This window comes from Aureobasidium pullulans (genome assembly GCF_000721785.1).
Source record: "Aureobasidium pullulans EXF-150 unplaced genomic scaffold scaffold_28, whole genome shotgun sequence".
In the NCBI taxonomy this organism is placed as follows: domain Eukaryota; kingdom Fungi; phylum Ascomycota; class Dothideomycetes; order Dothideales; family Saccotheciaceae; genus Aureobasidium; species Aureobasidium pullulans.
This window is the reverse complement of record NW_021941048.1, coordinates 179,229-194,302: the sequence shown is the minus strand read 5'-3', so window position 1 is coordinate 194,302 and position 15,074 is coordinate 179,229. Positions and strand designations below refer to the sequence as shown.

Here is a 15,074-nt window from a genome sequence, read left to right as displayed (position 1 = left end):
CACTCTTCTGAGTCTTCACTCAAATTGTCTAGGGGTGTGGTCTTGTGGAACGCCCTTAGCCCTCGTTTGTATGAGTAGTATATGGCAGTCAACTAAGATGTATGATGTACCTCAGGGTCTGCAGGAGCGGTAGGAAGTGATTGGTGATCATGTTGGTATCGCTTCGAAGGGTATTCAAGAGGAAGGATAATTGTGCTCTAAGCGATCGCGGAAATGGATGTATACAACTAGGCAGCATAGACAGATCTCCTAGAAGAACCGGCGGTGGGTGGAAGATGTCCGTGTCCTAGTTTATGGGCGTTGACGTCGCGCACTATCCGATGAGCAAGAACGTCTTAATCCAGCTGTTGTGACCGCACAATGGTTTGTTCCTTGGACTAACGATCATCTCAAGGAGAACCCATGTCGCGTCCAGAGATGAACAGAGCGCGTAGCCGAGGATGCGTCCCTATATCAGTGATGAATGTATTCATAAGAGCTCATATCAACTGCTTAGCCCACCAATATACGATCTTATCGCCTGACACACAACGATATCAAGCCCTACCAATTCTCAAACGTGTTTCAGCAGCAATATCAAGGGAGACCTCGGTGTTGGAAGACCTCAAACGTCATGAGGCGCAACCCCACGCGCCCCGGATAACGGAAGAGGATCCGGCACATCCCCCACGGGGCGAGGATCTGGGGTACATACCTAGCAGTTCCTTTTGCAAAAACGGTCGAAGGTGTTGACAAGATCTTCTGTACTTTTGTCCAAGGCTGTCCAAGTCTGATGTCTTATGAGGCGGCTCGGCGGGATGCGCGGCTCTGCTTGTGTTAGATAGTGGTAAGAGGCGGGGTAACATCACCTATTTCGCGTAAATGCAGACGGTGATTCGACAGTGATGACAGGATCGAGCGATATGCTCAAGCGGAAAGGATCCCAAGAGTTCGGCTGACACTGAACAGCCATGGTGACATAGAAGGCGCGCGTAAGCTCTCGAGGGGATAATTGACAGCTCTGTCCTTCCCAGATCGTCAGCTATTTCTTGCTTTCAAACCTGTTTTTGCACTTCTTTTATACACGACTTTCAGCTCTTTTCGGTTCCGCTATACATAGCTGAAGAACCTAGATCCCAGTACACAGTATGAGTAACCGCCACCCAGATGAGCAAAGTTCTGGACAATGGACCAATGCCGGAGTGTCAAGGCCTTATGATGAATGGGCGCAGACACACCACCCTCGAGACTTTACCAGGAACAGGAGTTCGCAGCACATCGACCAGAACCAGCATCCAGACTCTGTACACAGCCAATCTCATGATCCAGATGACGATCCCATGAAGCTGAAGAGATGGACGACCCGACCAGGAGATCACGTCGAGCATATCGGTGAGCATGGAGATGCTGGTGGCGCACCACTGGATACCAACACGACAACATCGTCGTCTGAAGGATTGCGATATACCAGAACTCACCTCGGTCTTCATCCGCATGCACCCATCGCGGAGGAACATGACGCAACGAAGTATTCCAGTTTGTGGTGGAGCAAGGTTAGATTGGCGTTGAGAGAGCCTTTTGCCGAATTCTTTGGAGTCATGATCCTCGTCTTATTTGGTGATGGAGCGGTGGCTCAAGTGCTTCTCAGCAAAGGGCAGACGAGCGCACCCGGCGGTGATGGTTACGGAAATTACAATGCCGTATCTTGGGGATGGGCGTAAGTTCTTGTCGAGCCTCTTATTTGGACCTTTTTTGACCACCTGACAGTATTGGCGTGATGCTGGGTGTATACATCGCTGGTGATTCTGGAGCATACCTCAATCCTGCAATTACCTTCACCAACTGCCTTTTGCGAAAGCTGCCATGGCGAAGATTCCCGGTATACTTCCTTGCACAATTCCTCGGAGGTCTCGTTGCTGCTGGAATCATATACGGCAACTATGTCAACGCCATCAATGCGTACGAAGGTCATGGTGTCAGAACGGTACCTCCAAGCCCGACTGCGACTGCCGGTATATTTTGCACCTACCCTCAAGCATACATGACCAAGGCGAGCATGTTCTTTTCCGAATTCATCGCCAGCACAATCTTGATGTTTACTATATTCGCCCTTAAGGACGACACGAACAATGGAGTGTCTCAAGGCGGAGGCAACTGGTTTCCTCTGGGCTTATTCTTCCTGATCTTCGGCATCGGTGCATGCTTTGGTGTTGAGACCGGCTATGCGAGTAAGTGTTGAATAAATGCATCCCGACGAGCAATGCTGACAAACCGTAGTCAATCTGGCTCGTGACTTTGGACCACGTCTGATGAGCTATGCCTTGGGTTACGGACATGAAGTGTGGAGTGCTGGAGGATATTACTTCTGGATTCCGATGGTTGCACCATTCTGCGGATGTGTGTTCGGAGGTATCCTCTATGACGCATTTATATATACAGGGCCTTCGCCCCTCAATACAGAGTGGCTGGGGTTGAAGGACGTGGTGCATCCTCGCCAGGCGATCGATGAGAGACTTCGGGTGCAGAGGAAGGAAGGTATTGTCTAGACGTTCACCGTCGAGCAGGCAGAACACACAGTCGGTGGAGGTATTAATAGGCAGTTCGAGCTCTCATATCGTGATCGTAGTAGACATAATAGCCACATCTGTATAACATTAATTGATGAGAGTTGTTGAATGTTTCTCGTGTTAATAGAGCGCTCTTCAACTGTTGAAAAAGAAAGGAAAAGGGAAAATAAAGAAAGTTGTTCTGTGACGATCGCCAAGGCTGGTCATCAAAAACGCGTGGGTGCAAGCGCCAAAGTTTGGGAAGGCGCGACGCGTGCTCGATTCACGACTTGTCCGCGTGCCTCGACTCCCTTTGCCGGCGTCGAACAAGGATAGCAGGAGACATACCCAACTCAGACAACGCCATTCTTTTCTATCTGTGAAGCATTGCTCAGCTGTGCTCGAGTTCTCTCCCAAATTCAAGCTCTGAACGACAGAGTATGAGACTCTACGACATCCCTACCAAACGCGTCACGACCACGACTTAGATTGAACGACTCTTGCAAGGAAAGAACGACCCTCACCCACGCATGACTTTCTAGGACGAAGACTTCCACCATGTATCTTCCTCGGACGCTTCTCTCACATCTCTACACGCATCTGGTCCGCAACACGCATCCACTTTCACCACCCGTCTTGATACTCGTATCGCTCGACCCAGATGCTCTCTGCGCGTGTCGAATCCTCACTGCACTACTCAAACGCGACTACATCCCTCACAAAGTCCAACCGGTAGCCGGATACAGCGAATTGGCCGCTGCTGGCAAGGACCTCGTCCTTCCGTTGACGCGTCAACATGGAGGTCAAGGTGGTATTGTCGTCTGTCTAGGCGTTGGTGGACTGGTCGACTTGGAAGAGATGCTCGGTCTGGATGGAGGTGAAGACCCGGAGACACAAATGAACATGTACGACCACGGTGTTGAAGTCTGGGTTGTGGATGCAAGAAGACCGTGGAATTTGCAAAACGTCTTCGGTACTGGAGCAATGGCACCACCCGAGGAACAAGACGCCGCAATAACACCTGCGATAGCAAAGAGGAGGAGGGGCGTTGATGGAGGCAAGCTCTTACCATCATACACACCAGGAAGAGGAGGCATCATCGTTTATGACGATGGCGATATCGAGCAAGAGTTGAACGCTGAGAAAGAAGCCTTCATCGCTCTACAGGACATGCCTGACATAGATGAAGAGGCTGATGATGGTGACCTCGATGACGAGAGCGACTCGGATGATGCTGTTGAGGATTCACAGACACGAAAGCGAAAGACATGGAGTGATGATGATGCAGAGGAAGAAGCAAACAGTGACGACGACGATCTTGACAGACCATATCAAAGGCGGCGCAGTAATTCGGTATGTTCAGTCCTCCTGGGACCGTCTTGACAAACGCTAACAGCCTCATCAGAACACATCAATACCTGCTACTCCTCGATCACCAGCATCACGACACGAACGTATGGAAATGTCCAACCACCCATCATCTTCACAACTAGGGCCAGTCCCTTCATCACCCCCACTTCACCCCAAGGAACCGTCCGCGCGCTCTCTCCGTCGCAAGCTACTCAAGATGAAGCGAAAGCACGAAGCTGTACTAGAAGCATACTACTCATTAGGCACATCAGCATCAGAGCCGATATCATCCATGCTCTACTCGCTGGCCTCAGAGCTTGGTCGTGAGGATAACGATCTCCTTTGGCTAGCCTTGGTCGGTATGTCATCCACTGAGCTCTACGGACGCTCAAAGACAGCAAACTCAGAAGCACGCCAAAATCCCTGGAACTTGAGCCGTGGTGACCAGATTCGAGATGTCCTCCGTGATGAAGTTCGCCGTCTCAACCCAGTACCGGCATCTGATATCGCCAGAGAAAGAGACGAAGCAGGCGGCATCATCCCTACACACGCACGCTCACCGACAGATAACTCGATTCGTCTCTCACCAGAACCTAAGTTCCTTCTCATCAGACATTGGTCTTTGTATGAGAGTATGCTCCACTCACCTTATCTATCATCACGACTTCACATCTGGTCCGATGCTGGACGAAGGAGACTTCACAAGCTTCTCGCAAAGATGGGCGTGTCCCTAGCAGAAGCCGAGAAGGGCTACACACATATGGACATGGAGTTAAAGCGTGGCCTCCGCGAGCGTCTCTTGAAGTTTGCGCCAATGTATGGACTTGACGGGCTAGTACCGCCAGAGGACAGTCACCGTCACAGACATGAAGGCTGGGGCTTCGTCCGCTCATGGGGTTGGCAAGCATGTCTGTCGGCCGTCGATGTTGCCGTCATCACGAGTGCCATACTCGAAGTGGGCACAGAACAGATCTTCGAAACAATCTCTGCCGCGACACCACAAACAGACTTCCGCATGAAAGTCTACTCAAACTACAACTCACGTATGCAAGCTCTGCCGACACCGCCCACATCACACAACGGCGACTCTTCACCTTCACAGTCACAGATCGAGCAGGAAGCCGCAATCACAGATCCAGACTGGACCACCCACCGTTTCTTCGCTGCCTACGACGCTCTTTCGCCATCATCTACAGCTCTTCGCCTCCTCCTCGATCACGTTCCCACAGCACAACATCTGCACAGAGCCATCCTCCGCACCGGCAGTGCTCTTATCTCTAAACATCAAATCCGTCATCTTCGCGCCTTCCGCATGGGCGTCGTTCGTGAAGGCCCAGATGTAGGCCTCTTCATCCACCCTGGCGCCCTAGTCAAACTCGCCACATGGGTCAGCGAAGCAATATCCGTCCTCGAAGCCGAGAAGGGAGCAAAACGCACAGCAGACTCTGGTGCTCTGGTACTAGCAGCTCTTGATGAGCGAAGAAGCGTTTATGTGGTCGTCGGTCTTGGTGGCGGCGATGCAGCAAGCGGGCGTGTACGCAGTCGTGCCGAGCAAAAGGCCCGCGCCGACAAGAAGGCTGCAAAGGAGGCTAAGCAAGCAGAGAAGAAAGCGGCCAAAGTAGCACAACGTCTTCAACGAAAACAAGCACGTCGTGAACGCGATGAAGCCAATGGCATTTTCGTCGACAGCGATGATGAGGACGCCTCTGACGCTGAATCTTTGTCTTCATCTTCCGATTCCTCAGACTCTGAAGATGACTCTGACGACGAAGAGGAGAAAGTTAAACGTGCTCAACGAGGGTATGGAAGCAATAAATTCGGAAGTGCATTCCAAGAAGTCGTTGAGGAGACTGGCGCAAGAGTCAGGATTGATTCATTCGAGCACGAGGTTGTGGAGGTGAAGAAGGAGGACCTCAGTGGGTTCTTGGAAGCGTTGAGTTTCAAGGGTGTGGTTGGATGATTGTGCTATTGTTTGAGGAACAGCTTGCTTTGTTCTTTTGGTTATTATATGGGTAGAGTGGGTTTGCTTCGCTGTTGATGAACAGATGGAAAGATGAAAGTTTATGCATCCATAGCATGATAGGCGACAAGGCGTTTATTGCTTTTCTTGTCATCATAGTTAGTAGCAAATTATCTATAAGGAATATATAGATACCTTTATAAGAGAAATTATAGATAATAAATTACTTAAAGTTAAAGAAAATGTAGGGGAGACTAATAGATATTATCTAGTATAGAGGAGCAACTAATATTATTAAAAGCTAAGAAGAAATAAAAAAGAAGAGAAAAGAGAAGAAAGAGAAGAAATAAGGGTTTAAAATTAATGTAAGGTTAGAAGAAGTATAATATAAGTAAAGTTTAGTAGTAGAATCTAGTATAGTAAGAAGTTTTTAAATAATTATAAAGTCTAGAGTAACTATTATTTTATTACCCTATTACATCTTCTTCCAGCCCAGTCTCAGTTGTAACATCAACCTCCGGTAGGCCCCTGTAATCAGCAGTACACAGCTATAAAAAGGCACAGATATATCAGAGATTAACATTTGCCTCTATCTCCTGACCCCATCGCTGTCACGATCTACCCCCGTCAAAATACACAAACTTATCTGAAAGCGGAGGGTTGTCCAGTGAGATGGAAGGACTTGAGTTTTGACGTCCTGCTTTACATGTCTTTCCTCTGCATCTCATGACCCAATCGTTGTCACGATTCTCCCCTGTCAAAATGCACAAAGGTATCGAGAAACAGCTAAGCGTCCAATGTGAGCGACAAATATTTAGACCTCCATATTTTACATTTCGCATCATCATTTCACTTTCGGATATTCACTTTCTGCCATTCACTCTCACTTCTATAATCATATCTATAATCACTCTCAATCACACATTTCACTCACCTTGCTACAATCACACACTCACAGACATTCACTCACCCATCCCAAACTCCCCCCAAAACAGCTATATAACCCAATCCCTCCCTCGCCACAAACCTAGCCTCCTACAACCACAGAGACTCCTGTGCCCTCAGAGCGGGGGAAGAGACAAAGACCTTGCAAACGGAAGTTTACCGTTGGTCTTGATCATGGTATATGATGCCGCGGAGGTCGGATACGAAGACCGGGTCGTCGACGCGTTGTATTGGGGCTCAGATCCGGTAGAGGCGATAGGAGGGAAGGGCGATGTTGAGGTAACGCATAAGAGATGGAGGGTTAGTGTGGACGGAGGGTGGAGAGGGTAGAAGGCTTGGAGGTGGTGGGTATAGGGGTGTAGATAGAGGATAGGGTCGTCAATGAGATCTGTTCCTGCTAGAAACGTGTGGTGGTACGCAGGCTTTGACGAAACGCACAAGACGACACGATCGTAGCTATCTGACTACGAGAGCCGTAAGATTCCGCTGCTACCCTTCTTATTCGCCGCCGCCGTAGAACCTAGCGTAGCAATATATATCCCGTAGCGTCGAGACCGTAGCTACGCAGACTTTGTCGAACTGCACGACACACTCGCCCGCGTATACTCCTCAAAGGCGGACGAGCTCGGGCAAGCAATCAAGTACGTCGACCCGAGACCGCCGTCGCCCCTTAGGAATCCTCTATGGCGAGCCTCATCGCGCGGGACCGGTGAGTCTCCTTCTTGGCGATCTTGCCAATCGCGACGAAATGTTCTTGTCGTTTGGGAAAAGTCGTTGTGTTTGGTGGCGGGCCTTTTATACCTGTTTGTGAGAACAAAAGTCCGGCAGTTCCATTGTGAAGAAGAATGTTTTGAAAGGTGTGGAATAGAGGTCATGATCTTTGTACTTTGCGCATGCGTGGACTTTCAAACCCATACATGGCTGTTCTGCTATATAAGAATATATACGTTCAGCATCTTTGACAACAGCGATTCAACGGGCACTCAACATGTCTACGACGAAACAGCGGCTTCGAGAATAGCGTCTGACTTGCCCTCCAGATCAGCGGCTGTGGCTCTCTCGCAGATAACAACGAAAGCTCTTCTCTTCTTGGTCTCCTTGTCTCCCTTCTCCAATGCACTGGTGTCGAGTTTAGCCCAGTATCTATCCAGCACTTTGGCGAGCTCGTCAGGATGCTTGGGCAGTCCCAGCTTCTCGATACCACGGCTCGATCTCTCGTCAACGAAAGGGAAAGCTTCAGGCCACAACCACTGCACACGGCGGAAGAAGATGTCGAGACCAGTTTTGCCGACACCTTTGATGTTCTCTTGCAGCAGATCACGCTCCATGTCCCATCCCTTGGAAGCCTGCTCTCTGAGTCTATCGAGACTGGTGTCCGTGTCGTCCTTGCCGAATTTGTGGGCCACGACATCGGCAACTAGACCGATTTGCTCGGCGGTCTTGTCTTTGTGCTGTGTCTTTGCGTCGTCGAGGGCTTGATGTCTCTTTTCCTTGCCGGCACTGATGATGGCTTTGGGGGTGGTGAAGGAGTAGGGCGCATTGAGAATGGTGCGGATAGCGCGAAGACCAAGTTTGTGGCTGATGGGGCGTGACAAGACGGCAGCGCAGATGAGTTCCTCGAAGGGGCTGAGAGCGGAGGAAGAGTAGGTTTTGTAGTCTGCACCGTGTTTTTTCAACTCTTGCGATTCGTCGTCAGGGCGACACAATTCGGCAGAAGCCTCGGAGAGAAGGTAGTTCAAGAGTTGCTCGGTGGTGGGTTGGGACTTTTGTGCGCCACGGCCAGATTTGCGCTCTCCTTCTCGGGGTGGTGGTACGTCAGCCTTGCGCTTCTTAGGCGCCTTCTTCTCGTCGGCTTTGGCTTCGGTCGCAGCAGGTTCGGAAGTGGCTTCTGCAGCTCCCTTGCGCTTCTTTGACTTGGTCTCCTTGGGAGCGCTGACGGGCTCTGCTTCAGCGACAGGTTGCTCTTCAGGTTGTGCAGCAGTAACGGGCTCCTCGGTCTTGGGCGCATCCTCGGTGGTTGATTCTTCTGCCTTGGACTCTTCGACGACAGGTTCCTCAGGCTTGGACGTCTCAGCAGTAGGCTCCTCTACCTTGGTCTCCTCGGCAGCAGGTGCGTGATCAACGGGAGCTGCGGTCTCATCGGCCGTCTCGGCGACACCATTGGTAGCGGGCTCAGCTTGAGGGGCCTTCTTGCCCTTGGGCTTAGGAGCAGCTTTTCCTTTCTTTGGAGGCATTGTGTGATGATACAGAAGATGAGAAGGGCAGTGAGCTTGGAAAAGTGGAATGTTCGAAAGAGAAAAGAGGACGGGAAGGAGACACGATCAACAGCAACAACGTTGTTGGCGGCTGGCACCTACCCCAGACGAATCAATGTCGCACTCCGCGGTGACCCTGACGTAAGTGAGCAACGCGAGACGATCCATATTCGTGCTATTTCCAAGGCTGAAACGAGTACGAGACAATATACAGCTCAGACATGCAGTCGCTTGGCCCAATCATCTCGAGACTTGACCATGCATATCGAGCAGACGAGTATGATAAAATGATGGCGGCTAAATTGATTTCTGCGCTGTTTGCTGACAGGCGCGAAAAGATATCTGGGGGAAGCTACGACCAGCAATCAACGGCATGAGCTCCAGCTACTGCATAGCAACCAGCATTTGGACCTCCTTCGTCTACCACATCATCGATATTTCGAAGTCGAGATGGTTGTGATGAGCTCTCCTATGCTTCTGTGGTGGTATCGTGTACAAAGATCAGCGAATATTACAAGGTTTGAGTATACCAGGATGTCCGTCTCCTCATCAACCTTGATGCTTTGCGCGTACTTTCAAAAACGCGGTACAACGAGCTTTGCAGCCCCGCCTTGTCTTTTTTCTTATCACTTTTTCTGTGCATACCAATTGACTTCTCCAACTTTCCGTTTCCATACCATTCTCTATAATTTATCATGCCTCCCAAGGGTTCAAAAAAGAGAGCTGCCGACACCTCTGCCGGCGCCTCCCAGTCAAAAAGCACAAAGACCAATGCCTCCACATCAGCCGGAGCTGCCTCAGAGGAGCAGCAGAGAGACCCCAGCGTCGAAGTGACAGGTTCAAATGAGCAACCCAATGACGCTTCGAACGACGACTCCAATACTGAAGATCATGAAATGCACGAAGACAAGATCAAGAACGACCCCTACACATACATCACGAACTGCGCCCCTCGTTTCGAATTCGAATCCCGCTACAACAAGGAGCACGAAGATGACGACGACTTTGACGAGGAAAAAGCCAGCGAGCTCTGGGCAGATGAACACAACGACAGAAAATGTGCTTGCTTCAACAAGGACCGCACCGATGGCTGGACCATGATGCGCAAAGCCTTTGCTCGCAAGATGGATGCCGAGACCATTGAGATCCCTCAGCGTGATCAGGACATGTTCGGCATGTATGTTTACAATGACTTTACTGGTTACGGATATCAAGAAGTTGTTGAGAACAACATGGCCGAGTTCAACAAGGTATTGAATGACAAGGATGGCAAGACCGAGGAGCTGTGGACCATCCTCGAGTCCATGGCATGGTGGATCGTAGATGAGCCCAATGCGCCTTGGCATATGATTGATGATGGCGAGCGTTCGTGGTTGACATACAGTCTGCTGGGCTTCATGTTGTTGGCTGCCTTGAACCGCATGGATCGTGAAGGCGACTTCAAGGTGGACTCAAAGTACAAGGATCTGTCACTGGTACTGGGCGTCTGGGCAAAGGCTGCCGATGATCTTGGTGGCGATGTCAGCGATCCTCTTGACGATGGCAAGAGTGGCAGCTCCGACATGGGCGATTACGCTGGCTTCAACCTCCTCTGGTTCCGCTACCTCCTCGCCTTCGCAAAAGAGAATAGCGTTCCCATCCAAGGCGTCACAGATGTCGATGACAAGATCGAAGAATGGTACTCGCAGATAGATGGTAAAGTCAAGTTGCCACCGAAGAAGGAGGACCGCTTCGGCTGGAAGACCAAGGTAAGCAGAAATTTACCCTGACAAACTCCTTTGATCACTTGCTGACATGAAACGTAGTTAAACAAGTACACCAAATCATACGGCAAAGGCGGTAAGATTGGCGGACAAGAATTCAGGATTCCCCTCTGGACTCGCGAGAAGCGCAAGAAGTACGCCTTTGACAAGAAGGACCCTCTCAGTGATGAGCAAATCAATGCCCTGAAAGATGGCATGGTTCTGCAGATGATGTAAGCCATCGTGTACAAATCATCAAAACCACCCTTTTCTCACGAATCATGTATATCAATCTTTGGCTTGTAGAATGCAAGATAATCTTTTGGATCATGACGAACTTTTTCCATTGAAACACAACGATTATGACGCCGCACAGACGCTGATATCGACATGTAACATTGCGCTTTGTGACCCTAGCTCTGGCTTTTATTCTCGTACTGGACGATACGCTGCTTTCGCTGGACAGCTTCCTCGATCAGGAAGTCAGCGTCATTTAGGCAGTTGCCGGTCACTGGTCGCTAGACTCCGGGCCGATTCTTAAAGTAATGCTTCCATGAAGAATACAAAATAAATGTCGATTGGTCTTCTTACAGTTCGCAGTATGATTCAAAGAGTCAGCTACATAAGTTGTATTTCTGTCGAGCTAGTTGTTCGATCATGTTTCTCCACTTCGACGTGAGCTAAAAGATGAGGAAAGCAGCAATCGCTGCTTCTTTCAGGGGTGGCAGGAGCATTCCTGGCAAACCTTCATGAATCCAGTCGTTTTTGGTTTGATCCTACCAAAGCCAGTTGCGGTCTTGCGACTTTTGCAGTCACGACAGCTAGCACTGATATCTCGAACCACCCTCCTCGAACCTCCGCGAAACTGTTCTTACCCCTCTCTACTCGACTAGCTCACCTCCAAAGTCGAGCGAGCTGCACTTTTTGATCAGCCATCAAACTTGACGCCAAAGTCTTGATATAAGAAGTGGCATTGCTTGCTCGCTGCTTTCCTTTCCTTTCTTTCCAACTCGAGCAGAAAGCCATATCTCAAAAAGACCCGGGCAAATCATTTATCCTTATCCAAATTGAATTTTTACCATGCAACTCACACTCTTCGCCCTCACTTTCGCAACCCTCGCAATTGCTGGGCCCATCAACCCCTACGAAGTACGCACCGCTATCAAATCAACACCATCTATGCCATACGGCCAGGGTATCGATCTTCTCACCACTCCCACTGCTGTTGTCGTCAAGCGTGAGGAAGCTATTGAACCCCCTCAGGCTGATGCGAAGGGTTGTGGGCAATGTGGTTGTTGCACTTTCTTTAGTTGTTACTTGAGGAAGGATTGCAGATATGGGGTTATCGATGCGGAGGTTGGGGGATGGGAGCTTGGGTGGATAGAAGTCTGAAGGGAGAACGGAAGGAAAGGGAGGGGGGGTTGCAAAGTTGCTAAACCTGATATTCACCTCTCCGTGTGCTAAAATCTGTCACGTCTAGCCATCTCACGGCCATGCCTAGGGCCGTTTGGACTGTAGTAATGCACAATGGTTTTGACATCGGCCCGGCCGTCCGTAGAGAGTTCCTAAATTTCACACTCTCGGTGGAGGGCTGCACTGATCTTAAAAACATTGTGTATCTCTTCAGCATGCGCGTGACAAAGTTCTGCACACGGGGAGGCAGGAGCTGTCTAGAGACAGTCGATGTTTGGGACCTCAACTGATTTGACCTGCAATTCAGAGCATACAGTAATCGTACTAAATGAATCACCATCCTCTTGCCCATAACTTTTCGGCACTAGCACTTTTCTTCCAATCCGTCACATACCATCCACCAACTCCAAAACCAATCGATCCAATCCTTCATCTCTACTTCTCAGGCCCACCAAAACACCCCTCAATATTACAACACCTCCCCGCATGACACCCACCACTCATCATCCCAGCCATATCCACCATTACAGTCGCATTAACCGTAACCTGCGGCGGACTAATCCTCCAACATCTCGTCTCCGCACAACAGATATGCTCGTCACATTTCTTGGGCGGATAGTCCTTTTCGTCGTATTTCTCTGGAGGAATTCTCGTGTCGTTTGGGAGTATACTTGCTTGGAAGAAATGGTTCGTGGGAATGGTGGAGGTGGAAGTGGTTTGGTTTGATTGGTGGGTTGTGAGGTAGGCTTGGACGAGGGCGAGGAGAGCGATGTCGTGGTCGGTGGTGGCAAGGAGGTCGGGAGTGGATGTTGGTAGAGCTGATGCGATGGCGATGAGGCTTGCCAAAGCGGTCGAGAACTTCATGGTGAAGATATGGGCGACGAGCGAAGGGGCGAGTAGAATTAAGAACAAAGAAACAAAGACAGCGGCGGACCAGGTATCTCCATTTCAAAGCTCAATAAAGGTGGGTGGAAGTAAGCTTTGAAATTGACTCAGATGCACTTGAGTTTGAGAGAGGATTTTGTAATGAGCTCGCGAACCAAGAGTTTGTCTTCCTGAAGACCACGTGGATGATAAGCACGACTGAGCATCGAAATTGAGTTTCAGCATCAGAGATCACAAGACAAAGTTGTCGTTCGATACATTGACACGCAAGTTGGAAGGAACGACATGAGCTTCCAGGCCACCAACGCATTTCAGTCCTCCTTCCTCCCCTAATCACTGGTTCTTCGTATAAGTCTTGCAAGAATACGCTCGCCTAAACCCAACTTTCTCAATATTTCTTCCACTGATAGAACCTTCTCTCGCCGTAGCAACTGCTACGTCGCATCCTCGATCTCTGGCTACCCGAAGTCTCTCCAGGAGTAACGCTTTGTGGACACTCTTTCCTCTGGCATTCGGCAGACAACTGTCGATAAAGAAAACCACGACTTTGATATCTTCTACGTCAATCATTGCCATTGCCGCAGTGCCGACGAGTTCGCCGTCCAGAGAAGCTGAGAATAATATTGTATCGGACCGAGCTGCAGCGCTTTCCGCGAGGACTTCTAGAAGCTCTGGTGCACGGCCAGTGCTACTGAAGCCGTCTACAGACGCTTGGATAAACGTGTTGTGATCTTCTGGACCGAGTATCGAGATATTCATATCGCCTCTGAGGATATCTGGACCCTGGAAGCCGGAAAGAGATTGTTGATATTCGCAGAGCGAGCCAGTGACTGTGTACTGAGCCGACAGTAGATCGAATGCTGAACCATGGGCATAATCGCACATATCGATCTCTGGATGGACGCCATTCTGCTTGTACGCAGCCTCGATGGCATGTAGATCATCCATGGTGACCTCTCCTTCCAATGCGAATCCGTAAGTGTGATTGAGCTTTCGACCAAGCATCGCTGGCGATAGTATGGTGGTAGACCCCGCGACACGTTTGACGGTATATCCTTGAGTCGGGTACAGTGCCTAAGGAGCTAGTATCTGGCGCTCAAGGTGTAGCGCTTCGGCTTTTGCGATGATGTGGTTCATGTTGATTGCCGGATTCGCAAAACTTGACATTGTCGTCCGATTGATAGAGTGAATCAATGGGCCGAGGAGTCAATGACTTTGTTTATGTCTTTGTCAACTTCGTTGTGGCCGTCAAATTATGTCTGGATGACTCATAGCTTCACGAAGGGTCGTTGAGTCATACTAGGACGTGTAGCAACAATGTCGAACAACACAAGCTCGTGTACTCTGTTTCTAGAAATTTGTTATAGGCATCACTGAAAAATGTCGAGCTTTCGACAACAAGCTTTGGTACCTTGATTCACGGGATGTGGATATAGACTTTCTCCGCCAACAGAGAGCTCACCGTAGAGGTCCATCAAAATGCACAGTGTGTTTCGGATCAGCCACACTGTCCACTGAGAGTGATTCTTCGCAATCACTTGTGCTGGAAGAAGGAGATAGAATCAATGCAAAAAACCAGTCTGACAGCTATAGATGTCACCCGAGTCACGCCGTCAAAATGCAAGATGTTTTTGAGATCAGTGAGTTTGTCCAGTGAGAGCTGGTGGGCTACTCGCTCTCGACAGATATGGCACTGTTCTCAAGAACCATCGTGCTTTTTGATACATGAATAGCTGTCTGTACAGGAAGTGAGGAGTATGGACTATTGCACACAAACGACATTCCTGTCAGCGTTTGTGACCCCATACGACACTATCAAAATACACGATATATCTCGAGAACCAGAGCAGTGCCAGTGAGAGTGAGGAACTATCAAGCTCTCACTGGACAGAGCTCTGGTCCTCATGCATATCACGCCTTTTGATATGTATCCAACTACATGTGCTAGAGGAAGGGATCAGGAGACTGAGAGGATGTCATCTCCAGCGATTGAAGTGTG

At 49.6% G+C, this 15,074-nt stretch overlaps 7 protein-coding genes across 7 annotated transcripts; 4 read left to right on the top strand and 3 right to left on the bottom strand.

Moving 5' to 3' along the window:
* Positions 1 to 1,319: 1,319 nt before the first annotated feature.
* Positions 1,320 to 2,661, top strand: M438DRAFT_327183 (aquaporin; the record flags this gene model as incomplete). The annotated part of the gene is made up of 3 exons (XM_029903160.1): positions 1,320 to 1,696; positions 1,747 to 2,207; positions 2,257 to 2,661. The coding sequence occupies 3 exons, from the start codon at positions 1,320 to 1,322 to the stop codon at positions 2,523 to 2,525; spliced, it is 1,107 nt and encodes a 368-aa protein (XP_029756200.1). The 3' UTR covers positions 2,526 to 2,661.
* Positions 2,662 to 2,846: 185 nt separating this feature from the next.
* M438DRAFT_327182 (CDC45-like protein) lies at positions 2,847 to 6,191 on the top strand. Its single transcript, XM_029903159.1, has 2 exons — positions 2,847 to 3,878; positions 3,931 to 6,191. The coding sequence occupies exons 1-2, from the start codon at positions 3,084 to 3,086 to the stop codon at positions 5,833 to 5,835; spliced, it is 2,700 nt and encodes an 899-aa protein (XP_029756199.1). The 5' UTR covers positions 2,847 to 3,083; the 3' UTR covers positions 5,836 to 6,191.
* Positions 6,192 to 7,752: 1,561 nt separating this feature from the next.
* On the bottom strand, positions 7,753 to 9,045 carry M438DRAFT_349259 (uncharacterized protein). Its single transcript, XM_029906355.1, has one exon. It carries the CDS (start codon positions 9,012 to 9,014, stop codon positions 7,773 to 7,775), a length of 1,242 nt encoding a protein of 413 aa, XP_029756198.1. The 5' UTR covers positions 9,015 to 9,045; the 3' UTR covers positions 7,753 to 7,772.
* A 661-nt stretch (positions 9,046 to 9,706) lies between these two features.
* On the top strand, positions 9,707 to 11,361 carry M438DRAFT_305246 (uncharacterized protein). Its single transcript, XM_029902220.1, has 2 exons — positions 9,707 to 10,783; positions 10,841 to 11,361. Exons 1-2 carry the CDS (start codon positions 9,731 to 9,733, stop codon positions 11,012 to 11,014), a joined length of 1,227 nt encoding a protein of 408 aa, XP_029756197.1. The 5' UTR covers positions 9,707 to 9,730; the 3' UTR covers positions 11,015 to 11,361.
* A 496-nt stretch (positions 11,362 to 11,857) lies between these two features.
* M438DRAFT_359197 (uncharacterized protein) lies at positions 11,858 to 12,169 on the top strand (the record flags this gene model as incomplete). Its single annotated transcript, XM_029907318.1, has 1 exon — positions 11,858 to 12,169. The coding sequence occupies one exon, from the start codon at positions 11,858 to 11,860 to the stop codon at positions 12,167 to 12,169; it is 312 nt and encodes a 103-aa protein (XP_029756196.1).
* A 296-nt stretch (positions 12,170 to 12,465) lies between these two features.
* M438DRAFT_120981 (uncharacterized protein) lies at positions 12,466 to 13,231 on the bottom strand. Its single transcript, XM_029898747.1, has one exon. The coding sequence runs from the start codon at positions 13,052 to 13,054 to the stop codon at positions 12,626 to 12,628; it is 429 nt and encodes a 142-aa protein (XP_029756195.1). The 5' UTR covers positions 13,055 to 13,231; the 3' UTR covers positions 12,466 to 12,625.
* M438DRAFT_349257 (uncharacterized protein) lies at positions 13,176 to 14,306 on the bottom strand. The gene has a single exon (XM_029906354.1). The coding sequence runs from the start codon at positions 14,078 to 14,080 to the stop codon at positions 13,409 to 13,411; it is 672 nt and encodes a 223-aa protein (XP_029756194.1). The 5' UTR covers positions 14,081 to 14,306; the 3' UTR covers positions 13,176 to 13,408.
* Between the last annotated feature and the right edge of the window lie 768 nt (positions 14,307 to 15,074).

What these genes read in the sequence shown, in the direction of transcription:
- M438DRAFT_327182 (XM_029903159.1), top strand. Translation starts at nt 3,084, where the DNA reads ATGTATCTTCCTCGGACGCTTCTCTCACATCTCTACACGCATCTGGTC. An exon ending in AAAGGCGGCGCAGTAATTCG is followed by an intron (nt 3,879 to 3,930) that starts GTATGTTCAGTC and finishes CAGCCTCATCAG; the next exon opens with AACACATCAATACCTGCTAC.
- M438DRAFT_349259 (XM_029906355.1), bottom strand. Translation starts at nt 9,014, where the DNA reads ATGCCTCCAAAGAAAGGAAAAGCTGCTCCTAAGCCCAAGGGCAAGAAG.
- M438DRAFT_305246 (XM_029902220.1), top strand. Translation starts at nt 9,731, where the DNA reads ATGCCTCCCAAGGGTTCAAAAAAGAGAGCTGCCGACACCTCTGCCGGC. An exon ending in GCTTCGGCTGGAAGACCAAG is followed by an intron (nt 10,784 to 10,840) that starts GTAAGCAGAAAT and finishes CATGAAACGTAG; the next exon opens with TTAAACAAGTACACCAAATC.
- M438DRAFT_120981 (XM_029898747.1), bottom strand. Translation starts at nt 13,054, where the DNA reads ATGAAGTTCTCGACCGCTTTGGCAAGCCTCATCGCCATCGCATCAGCT.
- M438DRAFT_349257 (XM_029906354.1), bottom strand. Translation starts at nt 14,080, where the DNA reads ATGCTTGGTCGAAAGCTCAATCACACTTACGGATTCGCATTGGAAGGA.